The 17,152-nt window shown below is 38.8% G+C and overlaps 1 protein-coding gene and 1 long non-coding RNA gene across 2 annotated transcripts; one reads left to right on the top strand and one right to left on the bottom strand.

Moving 5' to 3' along the window:
- The first annotated feature begins 5,159 nt into the window (after window positions 1-5,159).
- LOC131227351 (uncharacterized) lies at window positions 5,160-6,712 on the top strand. Its single transcript, XR_009162222.1, has 3 exons — window positions 5,160-5,273; window positions 5,782-6,053; window positions 6,619-6,712. It is a non-coding gene; the product is annotated as an uncharacterized LOC131227351 (long non-coding RNA).
- A 3,248-nt stretch (window positions 6,713-9,960) lies between these two features.
- Window positions 9,961-11,171, bottom strand: LOC131226987 (putative defensin-like protein 157). Its single transcript, XM_058222675.1, has 2 exons — window positions 11,114-11,171; window positions 9,961-10,133 (listed from the first exon to the last, which is right to left on the bottom strand). Exons 1-2 carry the CDS (start codon window positions 11,169-11,171, stop codon window positions 9,961-9,963), a joined length of 231 nt encoding a protein of 76 aa, XP_058078658.1.
- Between the last annotated feature and the right edge of the window lie 5,981 nt (window positions 11,172-17,152).

The raw sequence follows: 17,152 nt of genomic DNA on the forward strand, positions 1-17,152 counted from the left end.
CTTGTGGTGTGGTCTACCTGAGGTTTGGATCTTTCTCAATTTTGTGCTCATAAACTACAATGATCTGTAAAAATGGATGGACGGTGTGGATAAAATACATACATCATGGTGGAGCTAATAGAGCTTTTCCAATAACACATAATACTGCAATTAGTGGTATATGGTACCAGTGTCCTCTTTGTCAAAGCTACTTGTATAAGCAAATAGTCAGTGGCTCAGGTGGGCCATACTATGATGTTTTCTAAAAAATCAACCTGGACCACAAGGTGCCTCATGCCATTTTAGGCCGCAGGCCAAAAAAAACAATTCTATCTATAATTCGGGTTGACCACATGATTGTAGATAGTGTATAGACAATCATCGCCTTTCAAATTATTTCCATTAGTCTGGCCCAAGTGATTCATGTATCACTATAATTTTTGACAAAAAATTATTTATTTATTTATTTAAAAATCTAATGTTAAAGTGGATTTTGATGTAAGTATAATGTTTGACCTTTTAAAATAAAGGGTGGACATCTCTTTCCCAACTATTTCTTTTAATGTGTATCTCTAGGCTCAATATGAGACTTAATAGCCGATGGTTATAGTGGATATTACATAAACATCGCAGTGGGCTCCGAAAAAATCAAGAGTCACGCCCTATATATATATATATATATATATATATATATATATATATATATATATATATATATATATATATATATATATATATATATAAACTTTCGGAGCCCACGGAAAGTTTTTAATAATCGGTCACCATCATTTCATATGCAAAATCCATTCTGACAATTAAATACATAGTCATTTAGGCCCGAATACAAAAAAAATAGGTTAACACAAGATTCATGTGAGCCACACCAAAGAAAAAATTTGGAAGAGAGACATCTACTCTTGAAATTTATAGGACCCACCATGATGATTATATAAAATGGACACATTAGTTTATCTAATGAAACCCCATCGTTTTGTCTAATGGAACCCTATCACTTTATCAAATGAACCCGTCACTTTGTTTATTGAAATCCTGTCATTTTATTTGACAATCTGCTACTTTATCTAGTGAAATCCCATCACTTTGCACAGTAACATCGTTACTTTGTCTAATGGAACCCCGTTATTTTGTCCAATAATCACGTCATTCTGTCTAGTAGAACTTTGTCACTTTGTCTAGCACCCCTTTCACTTTCTCTAGTGAAATCCTGTCACTTTGTCAGTAACCTCGCCACTCTCTGTCTAGTAGAACCCCATCACTTGATATAATAGAACTTTATTACTTTGTCCTACTACATAGTCTCTTTATCTAGTAGAACCTTATCACTTTGTCTAGTGAACCCCGTTACTTCATTCAGCAACCTCGTCACTTTGTCCAGCAACCTCATCACTTTGTCTAGTGAAACCCAGTCACCGTCTTCCAGCCTCGTCACTTCGTTTAGTGGAACCGGGTTACTTTGTCCAGCAACCCATCACTTTTTCCGATAATCTGTAACTTTGTCTAATGGAACCCTATTTGCTTTGTCTTGTTTAACTTTGTTACTTTGTTTAGTAGAATCGTGTTACTTTGTTAGGTAACCTCGTCACTTTGTTTAGTATAATTCTGTCAGTTCATCTAATAACCCCGTCACTTTGTCTAATGACTAAGAAAAAATTATCGGCAATGGATGGTCTATATTGTTGGTGGCCCCACATGATTTAAGGCCCATATTGAATTGTGCCCTATATAATGTAGGGTCCACATCAAAGGTTGCCCTCACATAAATAGAGGTTGGGGTCTCCAAATCATGGACATTGTATTGCTAACTAGTATAATGTGTTGAGTAAACTCTGCAGGGGAAGTAGATTCCATCTTGCCCCCACATATACCATATGTGGGGGCAAGATATTCCCTCTAGGCAAAGGCTATGTTGGGCCCACCGTAATGTATGGATTTTATCTATGCTGTGCATCCATTTTTTGCAAATGATTTTAGGGTTTTAGCCCAAAAATAGGTAGATCTAAAGCTCAAATGGGCCACACTAGAAGAAGTAGTGGTGATAATTATTTAAAACCCTAAGATGGGTGTCATTATCACCACTACTTCTTCTAGCGTGGCCTAAGGAGTTTAGAAGAAGAAGAAAGGGGAGAGAGAGAGAGAGAGAGAGAGAGAGAGAGAGAGAGAGAGAAGATGAAAGGGATTTCCGGTCTACTAAGTCGACTCAATCATCCATTTTGGCGCTAAATTTTCAGTGTTGTTGTTGGATTGTTTAGGTTAAATCGTTTTAATCTGGAAGAGGAAGGAAGAAAAATGAAAAAGGAGAGATGTTGTTCTTAAAGTATGAACATCCGACTCTAACAACATTGAGAGATAATTCAACTCTAAGGTAAGGATCACCCTTCAAGCTTTCCTACATTTTGATAGCTATCTTTGTTTATTCATCATCGTTCATTACCTCATTAATTGCTTAATATGGTTGATTTCTCTTATTGATTTTGATTCTTTATAAATGATTGATGAATTAGATTTAAATTCAAATATTTGAACATGCGATGAAATTAATACCTCTATTCTGCTTTTAAATGAATGCTTTATATATGTATGTGCTATCGATATTATACGTAATCTAATTTGTCAAAGTAACGAGGTTCCATTAGACAAAGTGACGATATTCCACCAGATAAAGTGATGGGGTTGTCGGACAGATTAATAAGGTTTTGCTTGATAATATGTCGAGTTTTCGAATAAAATAACTTGGTTCTACTAGACAAAGTAACAATGTTATTCCACAATGTGATAAGATTTCACTAGATAAAGTGGTAGCTTGTCAAATAAAATGACGGGATTTCAATAGACAAAGTGACGGGTTCATTCGATAAAGTGATAGGGTTTCATTAGACGAAATGATGGGGTTTCATTAGATAAACTAATGTGTCCATTTTATATAACCATCATGGTGGGTCCTATAAGTTTCAATGATGAATGTCTCTCTTCCAAATATTTTCTTTGGTATGGTTCACATGAATCTTGTGTTAACCTAATTTTTTTGGATTCGGGCCTAAATGATTACGCATGTGTTAACCTAGATCAAGGTGGGCCCATGGTGAGGATCCTACGCACATCACTCGTCCTGGGTCGCAGCTAATATTCCTTACTAATCGGGTAGATTTTGTAAATAATTTTTTTATCTTATAAAATTGACATAAAATCAGTTGAAAAAAAAAAAAAATAGACAGCAGAGACGGACACGGATTAGCTACTGACCGGTTGAGTAGCTAAACTCGCTACTGAAGTGACGTCACCAAGTTATGTGGGGCCCACCATGATGTATGTATTGTATCCACACTGTCCATCCATTTGGAGAGATCATTTTAGGGTATGATCGAAAGAATGAGGCAGATCCAAAGCTCGAGTGGACCCTACCATAGAAAATAGTGAGGAGAGTGATGTCCATTGTTGAAGCCTTCCGAAGGTCCACTGTGATTTTTATTTGAGATACAACCTATTCATAAGTTAACACAGACATTAAAGAAGTGAAAACATAAATATAAGCTTGATCGAAAACGTTTGTAACCCTTAGAAGTTTTTAATGGTGGGCGTGACTCTCTCTACTGTTTTCTATGGTGGGGTTCACTCAAGTTCAAGTTTTGGATCTGATTCATTCTTTGGCTCATGCCCTAAAATGATCTCTCCAAATGGATGGATGGGGTGGATACAAAACATATATCATGGTAGGACCCACATAACTAGGTGACATCACTTTAGCAGCAGGTCATGCTACTCAACCTATGTGCTGAATCCTCAAATGGAAGGAAGCCGATTGTGTAGCGAGTAACTTAGTGTGCTGAGTAAACTCCATGGGTCCGCCATGATTTATGTATTTTATCCACTTCGTCCATCAATTTTACCGGATAATTTTCAAATGAAGCATATACAATGTTCAAATGGACCACACCATAGGAAATAGTTGAATTGAACGTGTACCGTTGACACTTTCTTGGGGGCTACAAAAGTTTTGGATCAATCTTATATTTGTGTTTTCCCTCCATCCATGTCTGTATGATCTTATGTACAGGTTGGATGATAAATAAATATCACTGTGGAGCCTAGCAAGGTTTCAACGGTGGAAATCATTATCCTTACTGTGGTATGATCCACTTGATATTTGGATATACTTCAATTTTGGGCTCAACCCCTTAAATCATATGGAAAAACGGATGGACGGCATGCATAGACCACATACATACAAGGTAGGCCCAACTGAGTTTACTCAGTACGATAAGAGCGTACTTTACACAGTACGCAATCCGATTTCCAAATGGAAACCGTCTACCGTTTCCGTTAGGCTTTCCGTGAAATGTAATTTTTTTAATATATTTAATAAAACCAGTGAGTGCGGATCCTCTGTCTCGTGCAAAACAGCGAGCGGCTGAATCCAGCTTTATTATTAAAATAGGCCTCAGATATGAAAAGTAGATGGCTAAAGAATAGAGACGCGTGTGAAAAAAAATGAATGGTTGAGAAAGTGACAACTGATACCCGTATGTGTGGCCCACCTGATGAGCCGCGTTTGGCTGACTAAACAAGAAATGTACGAACAGAATTCAAACAAAATGTGGTGGGTTTGATTAAACAATACAAAGTTCTTGTTGGCATGGATTCATAGGCTGATACAAAGAAAGGAATCTATTCTCCAACAAAAGAGTGGTCATGATCTTCTAAAGGACATAAAGTGGGCCATTAGGATACTTTGATTGAAAAACACTTTGTCATTTCCTCCTGCACATGTCACACGTGGACGAAATCCAAACCATCCATTCACTGCTTCAAATCACAAAAGACCCATAAACAAAGAAACCCACATCATTCAAACAATCCTAACCCTTGAGCAGTTACATATGGTGGACCCCAACAAAAAATCCACAATCTCTCACATTTAGTAGAAAAAGAACATCAATTAGATAGTTAGAATGGTCCAATCAAGACAATATTCGGTTAGTGGACAACCAAGGTCAGATTCCCAGGGTTGGATGGTTCAGATCAGCAAGAACATGTTCCATGAGTATGGTACACGTGCGGATGCACTGGAGTTCCGTGCCTCTACGGTGCACTGTATCTCTTCCCTCCACTAGATTCCCTATATTAACATGTAATTAAGAGTCCCTATAAATAGATAGCGCTGCACGAGCTATAATCTCATACACAAGAAATCAGAGATAGAAAATCCCAGATCAGAAATTGAAAGATGAAGATGGTCCACTCTCTATATCTCATCCTCTTCCTTGTTTTCATATCAGGTATCCCATTTCTATTAATTCTTAGTTGTTTAAGGTGTGGTTGAAAAATCATTGCATGTATCAATGTCTGATCTTGATTGAATGGTTGATCTGAAATGGGGCCCATTAATATCCAATCATCTAAAAAAATACAATGATGAAATGGACCCCACTAATATCACAGTCCAATCAAGATGAATTAAGGTTCAACCACATTAGTATTTCGTTGTACATGTTTACACCAAATCATTTCTCTTTCACTTATTCCGACATAAGTAATGATGCTAACATCCTGGGAAACACCCTTAACGGAAGTTCACTGTGGTCAGCAAAGTAACCGATGTAGTTGTTTCACAATGGATAGCAAACCACTCTTCACCGACAATGAAAGATAGCAAACTTCTGCTATAGGTGGTTTAAATTGGATTACACACTAGACCAATAGCAAAGATTGCACACTTCTGCTATAGGTGTTTCACATTGGGTCATTTACCTTACTAAATATATCTAAAGTTTAATGTTGCTACAGTGGGGGTGATTGTGTCTGTAGCTGACGGGGCGAATGGGGTCAGGCCACCAGAGCACACGTGTCATAAGGCGATTGGCTCTGGCAAGTGTGACAAGATAAAATGCACACAGGACTGCTCTAAAGAAGCCAATGGTGTTGGAGAATGCAAAGATGTCATGTGTATGTGCACGTACTATTGCCAGCAGCCACCACTGTAGTTGTCCCACTTTCGTTTTTCGTTGTGGGTGTTGTGGGGGGTGATGTTTTGTTTCATACCGAGGATATAAGGGCCTGTTTGGATTCGCATATAGTATTGTGTTGTATTGTATTTGGGTATTGTTTATATATACATTGGATGGTTTTCAGAATGCATCTGAATCAAACAGATATTAATCAATGTTTGGATAGGAGGTATTGTTTCGCATAGTATACAATACATTATACAGATCAATGTTTGGATATGATGTATTATGCCTTCGTATTGTACAATCTTAATTGGGTCGAGTGGCCTGTTTGATGTATGGAACTTTCTGATTTCTAGTTACGATTTTCACATTGAAATGTACCAAATGAACGGTCCCGATTTTACACTACATAGGTACCAGATATCTTGTAATTGTACAAATTTCAAACTTTCATCCGGTGCCAAATACAGCACAATGAATACGAAGTATTGACAGCAACAGAACCCACTGACAATATTCTACCGTCGGTTTGAAAATTTGGCTGGAGTTTGTATTCGCACGCATGGGATTCAACTCCTATTCACTCCAATCTAAACGCAGTAAACGTGAAATCATAACTTCTAATATGATACAATACATCCCAAAATGCGTATCCAAACAGCCCTAAATAAAGAAGGTTCAAGGCTATAGTGATAGTTTACCATATCTTTTTAAGTTGTGGTGTACGTACACGTCCTTACACTTGAGTTCGTGGCTATCAAATGAATGGATGAAAAAAAAAGAAGAAGAAGAAGAAGAAGAGAGATTAACGGTCCAAATTGAACAAGCAACTTTAAATGGTTAAGATTGTTCGATTAGTTGATAGGCTTGCATTGGGATATTTAGACATTCCAATCCATTGATCTAGACTTTTCATTAGGTCCAACAGGGCATTTTATGGGCATTCTGAAAAATCACACTGATCTAAAAGATATAACCAGTTGATCAAGTTCTTGAATATGGACGGTGAAGATTATTTACACAACAATAGGTGGAATAACAACTTGGTCCATCTATTTGTTAGAGAACCCTCATGGATTACTTACATTTTAAAGAATCACATTTGTTAGGCAATTGTAACCATCCATCCATTTCTTGGAAAAAGGATGGATTGGATCATTAGAGATCAATGCAATTTTTTCATGGAAGATCATGAGATGACTTCCGGACATGATGGACGTTTCAGATCAATTGGTTGGACTTTTCTAGTAAATTGATGCAAGTAGGAGCACTATAACTTAAAGTATTCTCAGAGCACTGTATCATTTCTCCATGCATGGTGTGACACTAAGACTTAAAAATGGTGGCGGACAATCACAATAGTGTATACGTAAAGAAGGATGCGATATGTAGTTCCAAGGGTGCGCAATACGCATCCTTTTGCTTATGTATCTGCCAAAGCACCACAAACTAGTGGAGTTGGAATTTTGGCAATAAACTAAATATGGCATGCTTGATTTGTAGTTGCTTGGCCATCGATAATGGGTCCACGTGGCTGCATGGTCTGATCTAATGATCCCCACCGTTCATTTGGTGGGCCCTCTGTAATCACTTCTATCGTTTGGTGCTATTGATACTTGAATGTGATGGGTTCATGATGAATGTTTAAGTAGTATCGACTATACCACATAGATGGCCTGCTGTGGAGCTATATGATGTGTGTCTGACATCTAATCCGGTCCATTTTGAATACCTATTAAGCCTAAAAAATCAGCCAATATCTGAAACTCTGGTGGGCCACTTGTGAAGAGAGATGGGCATGTGGTATATATTATGAGAATGGTGTGGATTTATATGTGGGGCCCATCTGGTCCACTTGTGATCATTCTGGATAGTAGGACTAGGGACTCCAGATGGCTTCAGTTGAGACCTGATTGGGTAATCTCAGCCATCTTAATAAAGAGACTAACACAATGGGCGATGCTGATTTCATATTCCATTAATTTGATGGCTGTGACTCGAATTATGAATATTTTTGGGCCATGTTATACCTATTTTAGGTTCCTCCTACCATATAGTTTACCCCTATAAAGTTGTTTACATCTATTTTTGACGCCCTTAGGTGGACCAACGAGAAGATTACACATTTTGTCATTGTGGTCATGATTGACACGCCAATTAATGAGAGACGTACTTATATTCCTTAAAGGACCTGCCGAGTGAACATGTGGTATCCTGTAACGAGATATAATATCATCCATAAGGCTGTCTCTTATAATCTTTAAAATTAATGGAAATTTTTTCTAAAATCGCTTGGAGGACCGACAGTGATCTAAAAGGTTCAAAAGACCAAGGGAGTAAATCAATGCCCAAGCTAACTTTGTCGTGGCCCCAGGTCTGAACCTAAAGGGAATCGCTGAACCTATGCCAGGTCCCATTCTACACGGTGATCAGAATAAAGAAAATGAGAGATGCGATCCATTCAAATGAGAGATCATTATTGGGGTTGAATCCCTCCAACACTCCAAGCCATCACCATTTAAGGTGATTAAATGAAGGAGGTGGTTTGATCTGGACCGTCCAACATCTGAAAGTTGACAAGGTGAGCCATTAAGAGATGATGGGTGGCTATGTTTGATAGAGATCTGCTCCTTGAGGTTCTCGAATCTTCTTCTAGTTGTTTTTATTAGAGGAACTTTGGTGGTCCTAAATAGATCATTAGCAGCCATAAAGATCTTAGTAACAGATTAGCTATGAGAAGAAGATCCAAAAAGTCAATGAGTTCGGAGTTCTTTCTTTCTAATGCAAGTCTCATTTAGCTAAGGAGATTGCATGCTTGGAAAGCTTGCACGAAGAATCCCGAAGGATCTAAAAGCCCATAACTATGGGCTTTCAACGTCTTAAGAAAGCTATAAAAGGATTTACATTCACATTTATTTTACATATTCTAGCCTAACCTAATTCACTACTGTCTAATGACTCATGTTGTAATACGTTTATCTTATGAGTAAATTAAATATTTGCAATTTTAAGTTGTCAAATTTCTATGTCCACGTGAGGGCTAATCTCTTCCTCAGCTCAAATCGCCTAAGTACGACGCACACCAAATCAACAACTTGGTAATAGAGATGACTTTAGGTTCCGATCTAGTCTCTAATATATGTCCATCCGGATGTAGGAATGCTGGTCAATTCAGTCAATATCCTTGAATTGAGTAGACTCTAGCATGCCTGCACAATTATACATGCACACATGGTTTCTATCCAAGCTGTCGATCACACAAGTATCCACGACTGATTGAATTAAGAGCAACAAATTAAAGGTATCATGCCGGATCACAGCCTATTGGCTTTATTTGAGCTTCATATTTTTTGTTGTATTTACTGCGATAACCATTTCCCGGACTACCTGTTCAAGGGTTAGAATATTTGAGTCCAGGAGATTTTCAAAAGACGGGACAATGACAATGAACCTCTAAACATAAAATGCTTGGATTTCAGTAAAACTCCACCGATTTGTGATCTTTGTGCTTCACCATAGGCCTCACTTGTACTGCCCATGTGATGCATATGAATTGTTGAACCTTCTTGTGGGCCACACCATGAAGATCACCACCAGCCCAAAAAATAATAATATTATTAATAATAATAAATCTATTCATTAGTTGGGCCACAAGTGTACACTGAGATGGACGGATGAGATAGAACGCCTAATGAACAGCCCCACTGGTTTTTTTATCCAGCAGTATCTTTGTGATGTGTCCCACCATTTTGCATTGTTCGGATGTTATGAGTAACAGACTAGCCCAAATGTAAGATCTGCCTTGTAGGCTTTCGATTGGCCTACCTAATCAACTGAACGGATGAATAGAACCATTCAATTTAGAAAATTTTCAAGAAATGCTAATGAGGCCCATCGTATCAGCAGTCTAGATCACTTAAATAGATTAAAGATATAAAAAGGAGAATTTTATTAATTTATTGAAAATGACATTGGACGACTGGAGCAATGTCATACATATTAAGAAAAATGTAACTTAGCAGTTGTAGACGCACTGGCAGAAGTAGCCCCCTCCAGCTTTTTGAATGCATATCCCATTGCCGTCGTACTCTTGATAGCATTGCTTCCTGCATCCGTTGAGGTCGCAGCTGACCGGATTCAACACTGCAGTACACCTTCCTGCATCTGCCTTTGGTACCATATTCTCAACTGCACACCACCACACAATGTCAGCAAAACACGTGTGAAGATAGATTGGACATGTGGGGCCCACAAGGCCCACATATGATGATGCTGGATGATTGGAGAAGGGATTCTACAAGGACCCAAAAAGAGATCTGATCGGATGATCACAGCCATCTGAATAAAGACATGGAAAATGGATGGTGTCGATTTCACATTACCTTAATCCAACGGATGTGATTATCGATTATAATTGTTTTTGGCCCATGTACAAACCATTTCTATGGAACGGATTTTCTGAACTTCTTTTTGTTGAACGTCAACCAATGGTTTTGTTGGGCCACCTAATGAAGGGTTAGGATCTTCACATTGTGGATCGAACATCCACAGCGGATCAATAAAACAAATGGTTCAGATCGAATAAACATGGGCCCCACTTGTATAAATTGAATGCCCTTGCGGTACTATTGAACCCCTTAAGGATCCTACGGTAGCATTCAATCTATATGTGCCCAACAGTGGATGGGCCATCCACCAGAAAGTCACATTAGTCAGATGATCCTAGCCAACAATCTGAGGACTTCCGTTAATGGATGTTCACCGTCGATTAAAACCCTTTTCTAACTGCTCAATCCCATCCCTAAGAAGCCATCCAATCAACGGCTAGGATCATCTTGCTGCAAATTTTGCGTCAAACACCAAATGATCATACAATGTATGCCCCCTTCACCAAGATGGGCCACAGATAGAAAAACTGAAACGTGGGAGATTCTCAACATTCATCAGTGGGTCCCACCTATATATATATATATATATATATATATATATATATATATATATATATATATAAAATAATGGGTCACTTTCCTGACTGCCCACTTTTCCAATGAATGTATATGCCTCACTTGATCAATGAAGTGGCCTATTTTTGGACGGTGAATGTTCAATGTAGGACCACCACCTGATGAATGGTCAGGATCTCCTTGTTTAAAGGAGTAAGAAAAAACCTGAGGAGAAAACAAAGAGGACGAGTAGAAAGTAGTGAGTGAAGGAAAGCCTGGCCATCTTTACTGCAACTGATTTTCAGTGTGGGTGGATGTGTATGGTTTGTGTAAAGCTCGTGTATTTATAGAGTGAGAGAATTAATATGATGACGCGTCGAATCTTTTGATTCATTCAAAGTCGGATAAAAATATTTTTGATGCATTAAACCGACGCGGATTGGGTACTACCCACCTGTTCGGACAGGTTGGGGCTCTGAGGGGCCACTGTAATGTAAGGATTTTGTCCACACCGTCCATACATATTTGTATGCTATTTTAGGTGATATTTAAAAAAATTAGACAGATCAACATATCAAGTGGACCACAACACAAGAAGCAGTCGTGCTAATGATGCCCACCATTGAAATAGTAATTTTTATTTTCCATCCAAACTGTTCATAAGGTCATATATACCTTGATGAAGGGAAAAAACAAATTTCAGCTTGATCCAAAACTTCTGTGGCCCACAAGAATTTTTCAACGGTAAAAATTTAATCCCCACTTTATGGCCCACTTGACCCTTGGTTCTGCCTCATTTTCTGGATTATAAAATAAACTGACATGGAAAAATGGATGAACGGTGTGGATAGAATCCAGACATCACTTTGGCCCTCAAAGACCCATCTTGTCCCGAGCTCGAGAGAGGTGGGGGTGGTACCGATACCGGGTCCGTAGAACGATGCTATGGCCTATGGCTACCCGGAAAGTAATTGGCTACTCCCCCTGCCACCAGCCATTGGCTGGTGGTCGGTGCTCATTGTGGCCCCCACAATGATGTATGTATTTCATCCATTCCATCCATCTATTTTTCTAGATCATTTTGGGAATATGAGACTAAAAAATAGGTATATTCCAATCTTAAGTGGGCCACATTATATGAAATTTTTTTGAATGAAGGTTGACCATTAAAAACTTTTCAGGAGCATAAAAGTTTTGGATCAAGCTTATATTTGTTTTTTTATCTTCATTTAGGTTTGTATGACCTAATCAAAAGATTGGATGTCAAATAAACAGTACAGTGCGCTTTAGGAGGATTTTAATGGTGGATATACAATCACTATTGTTTTCCTACGGTGTAGTTGACTTTAGATTTATAACCCTTTCCGTCTTGGTGCCAAGCGATAAGATGATATGTAAAAATGGATGAATGGCATGGATGAAGCAACTACATCATGGTGGAGCCAACAGAGCACCGACCACCAGCCACGGGCTAATGACAGGGAAGCGGATCGCGTACTGAGTAACTCAGTACCCTTAGGGGTCGTTTGGCACCTTGGATTGGAGGGGATTGAAGGGGATTAGAGGGGGTTTCAAATCCCCTTGGTTGTTTGGCAGCATAAAGCAAATGGGAATTGGCCAATCCAGGGGGTTCCCAATCTCCTCTTTGAGGGGGTTTGTAATCCAAGGTGAGAGCTTTAGTGGTATGTGTAATGTGATGATTCGCATGTGTAACATGGGCACATGGCCCACTAACGATGATTAGCTCAAACATTGTTCATGTAGATTAGCACCGTCCAAATATTGTCCAGCACCATCCAAACATTGTCCATATTAATCAACGGTTAAAAATTGTTGGTTAGTCACTCGGACATGATCTTGTGCTTGCGGTCCATCTGAGACTTGGAATTTCATCATTTTTAGGCAAAGCATATATTTTAGCGGGCTTATCATAACCATAGTGTCAAAAATTATATATCTCACTAATTGGGGATATTAAAGTTGATTTAGTAATTAAATTCAAACCCCCGTAAATATACCATGTATAGGTATTTTTGAATTAAAGTTGATTCACACTCCAGGGTGCCAAACACACAGAGAGGATTGCCAATACAGGGGGTTTCCAATCCTGGGGGTTGCAAATCCAGGGGGTTCCAAATCCACGCTCCCAAACAGGCCCTTAGGGTTTGTTTGGGCAGTCGGATTAGAAGGGATTAGGCGGGATGGGATTCATCTGGCCCGTGCCAATTCCACTCCATGTTTGGGAAGAGTGAAAAAGCTTAGAATTACATTAAATGGAATTGCATTGGGTCTCGTGCCAATTTCACTCAATGTTTGGGAAGTTGTGTGGGTCCTACCATGATGTGTGGGCTATATCCACACCGTCCACCCATTTCTCGAGATTATTTTAGAGCATGGGCCAAACAATCAAGTAAATCTAAAGCTCAAGTGGACCCCACCATAGAAAGCAATGGGAATTGAATATTTACAATTGAAAACTTCTTTGGGGCCATGTAAGTTTTGGTTCTACCTCATTTTTAGGCCTATGCCATAAAATGAGATTACAAAATAAATGAACAGCTTAGATATAACACATATATATTATTCTAAGTAATTTCAAATGATAGTGGGTATATCCATTCAATGCACCATCGTATTATCAACAAAGCATGACATTAATTTTATCGCATGGCAATAGGGGCAATCCCTGCCATGGGTAATAATTATATCTTCTGAATCCCATCCCACCTAATCCCTTCTAATCTCACTGCCAAAACAGTGGGCGGTGGGATTAGGTGGGATGGGATTCATCTGGTTCCGTGGCAATTCCACTCCATGTTTGGGAAGAAATGGAAAAGCTTGGAATTACATTGCATTGGGTCCGTGCCAATTTCACTCAATGTTAGCAAGTTGTGTAGGTCTCACCATGATGTGTGGGCTATATCCACACCGTCCACCCATTTATCGAGATTATTTTAGAGCATGGGCCAAAAAATCAGGTAAATCTAAAGCTCAAGTGGACCCCACCATAGAAAGCAATAGGGAGTGAATACTTACCATTGAAAACTTCTTTAGGGCCACATAAGTTTTGGATCTACCTCATTTTTAGGCCCATGCCATAAAATGAGGTTACAAAACAAATGAATAGTTTAGATACAACACATGTGTATTATTCCCAGTAATTTTAAATAATAGTGGGTACATCCATTCAATATACCACCGTATTATTAACCAAGCATGGCATTAATCTCATCCCATGGCAAGAGGGGACAATACCTGCCATGGGTAATAATTATGTTTTTTTAATCCCATCCCACCTAATCCCACCGCCCAAACAGGCCCTTAGCGTACTGAGTAAACTGTGTGGGGTCCACTGTTATTTATTTATTTTATCCACTCCGTTAATCCATCTTAAAAGATAATTTTAGGATTTGATCCCAAAAAAGAAGCAAATTAAAATCTCAATCGTCCATTTCGCAGAAATTGTTTGATTGAACCTCTACCATTGAAAATTTTTTGGAGGCCAAAGAAGTTTTGGATCAAGCCGATGTTTGTGGTTTCTCTTCATCCATGTCTTTGTGATCTTATGAACAGGTTGGATGACAAATAAAAATTACTTTAGACCCTAGGAAGGTTTCAACGGTGGAAATCATTATTCCACACTGTTTCCTGTGTAATGGTCCACCGACCACCAGCCACGGGCTAGTGGCAGGGGAGTAGCCGATCTGTTTCCCAAAGTAGCCATTTGAATCCCACTCTCCCCACACGTGCATGAGATACCTGGGTCGTTCATCTGTTGAGGCCTCTTGTTTCCGTCAGTTGGCCCAACAATCAGGTCAGTCAGTTCATCAGAACGGTTCATTGATCAAGTGATCAAGTGATAACAAAATCGACGGTGATAAGAAAATCGATGGTGATAAGAAAAAATTACCACAGCCAATCTTTATCATACAACTATTATTCAATTGGTTAATGGAATGGCATGTGTTTCCGTGCATAGGATAAATATTGTGGTCCCCACATGATTAACGGATGAGATCTTTCACATAGTTAACAGATTGGCACGTGTTGTATAGAAGGAACTATGATTTCTTTCATTAGGATTTGGCCACCCCTGTTGGACGAGAAATGTTCACGTACACCGTAACGTTAACGTTTTTGCTGTGGAAGCGGATTGGCTGGTGTACCACACACCATGGATGTGGTTGGTGTGTTGACGTCACCAAATTCTGTGGGTCCCATCATGAAGTATGAGTTATATCCAAACCGTCTGTCAACTTGGTGAGCTCATTGTAATGTTTAATAAGAAAATTAAGACGGATCCAAAAATCAAGTGGACCACACTATAAAAAGTAGTAGGAGATAGAGCGCCTGTGCACCTGCCACTTAAACCCTTTTTGGGTCACAGAAATTTTGGATCAATATAATATTTGTTTCTTATCTTCATCCAGATTTGTTTCTTATCTTCATCCAGGTCTTTGTCACCTTATGAACAGATTGGATGGAAAGAAAATATTACGGTGAGCCCTACGAATGTTTTAACAATGACAATGACTCATTTTTGGGATAGAGATCTAAAATTATCTTGAAAAATGGATGAACGCTGTAGATATGATAAATACATCATTGTGGGCCCATGTAACTTTGATCTCGTTTGAACGGTTCGTACAACTCAGAGCTCGTACAACTCGGAGCTTGAAGAGCACCAACGCCCGTCTTCACACGACACTTACGCCACACCTGCTAGGTTGATGGTGCGTGGTACACCAGCCAATCCGCTTCGTTTGTTGTTTGCTGATGTGTCACTTCCTTGAGGCATCCACGTGGTGAAAATGGTGGGATACCGGCCACACCATGAATATCACCTGGAGCTATAAAATGAAAAAAAGAAGGAAAAGAACAATCTAATGGCATAGACCCAACATACTACTTACCTTTTCTCATTCCACCCGAAAAGCTTAATTTATTAAATTAAACTTTTAATAGTACGGATGATCCAAGAAAGATGAAAATATCCGTATTTCTTCCCGTTGCTTTATCTTAATTTTATAAAAAAATATAACTCCGTATTCTAAAAATTTACTTTGGTGAGATAGTTTTTGAGAGCATCTATAATACTAATTTTTTCCAATCCAATCATTCATTGGGTTATTGATGTACTTTGAGCTAAATCATAAGCTGTCCATTGATTTTAATGGCATGGTCCGACTGATTGATAGAATTACGTGGCCTTCACCCCAGGTGATCTTTTTGTTGGTCCCACCATTTACACGGTCAGGATGTTATAAACAATATGTTGGCACATGAAAACAAAGCTTTGTTTACTAAGATCCCCCTAATTAATAGGTCCACCTGGTCATTTCACGTGGGGTGCGGCTTGGGTGGATCCTAGAATACACAGAAGTCGGTGCATCCCTGACTGTGGGACCTACTATGATGTATGTGATTTACATTCAGGCCTTCAATTTGTTTTGGCAGCTCATTTTAAGTCATGGTACAGAAAATACAGCACATCTAAATTTCAGGTGAACTGCAGGAAACTGTGGCAATGGAATGCCCACCCATTAAAAGCTTCTCATGGACCACCGGAATGTTTATTAGTCATCCACCCTGCCTGTTGATAAGGTTACAGAAACTTTGATGAAGGACCACGCAAATATCAGCTTGATCCAAAACTTTTGTGACTCATGTGAAGTTTTTAATGGTCAATCACCACTGTTTTTTGTGGTGTGGTCTACCTGAGATTTAGAACTGCCTTATGTTTTTGGATTATGCTTTAAAATAAGCTATAAAAGTAGATGGACAGCATGGATGTAAGATAACATTATTCATCATGGTGGGTCCTATAGTCGAGGATCCACCCAAGCTATGCCCAGTCACATGTCCGACATCAGAGGCTGCAATAGGCATGTTGCAGGATGAAGATCATTGACGCAATCTCATTCACCAGGGGATTAGGTGTTGGAAGACAATTTAATCAAATAACGCCACATATGTGATCAAGGGTCTGTATTTAAATTTTATGTGTGATTATGATACATGAGTATGCTAGAGTCCTATATATTTGAATCAATGTTTAATTGAATGCTATTGCACCTTGATAAGTCAAATTAATTAGAGATAGGACACGGGATTCAATTATTCTCCCAATCACCAATTGTGATAACAATCATGCGACTTATGAAAAGAGAGGAATTAGTCATTTCCAACGAATTTTTTTGCCTTGTATGCTAAGGGTTTTTTTGTTATTATTATTATTATTATTATTTTTTAACTAGTGATTTT

The sequence above is a fragment of the Magnolia sinica genome, chromosome 15 (genome assembly GCF_029962835.1).
Source record: "Magnolia sinica isolate HGM2019 chromosome 15, MsV1, whole genome shotgun sequence".
Taxonomy (NCBI): Eukaryota; Viridiplantae; Streptophyta; class Magnoliopsida; order Magnoliales; family Magnoliaceae; genus Magnolia; species Magnolia sinica.

What these genes read in the sequence shown, in the direction of transcription:
- LOC131226987 (XM_058222675.1), bottom strand. Translation starts at nt 11,171, where the DNA reads ATGGCCAGGCTTTCCTTCACTCACTACTTTCTACTCGTCCTCTTTGTT. An exon ending in CCTCTTTGTTTTCTCCTCAG is followed by an intron (nt 10,134 to 11,113) that starts GTTTTTTCTTAC and finishes GGTGGTGTGCAG; the next exon opens with TTGAGAATATGGTACCAAAG.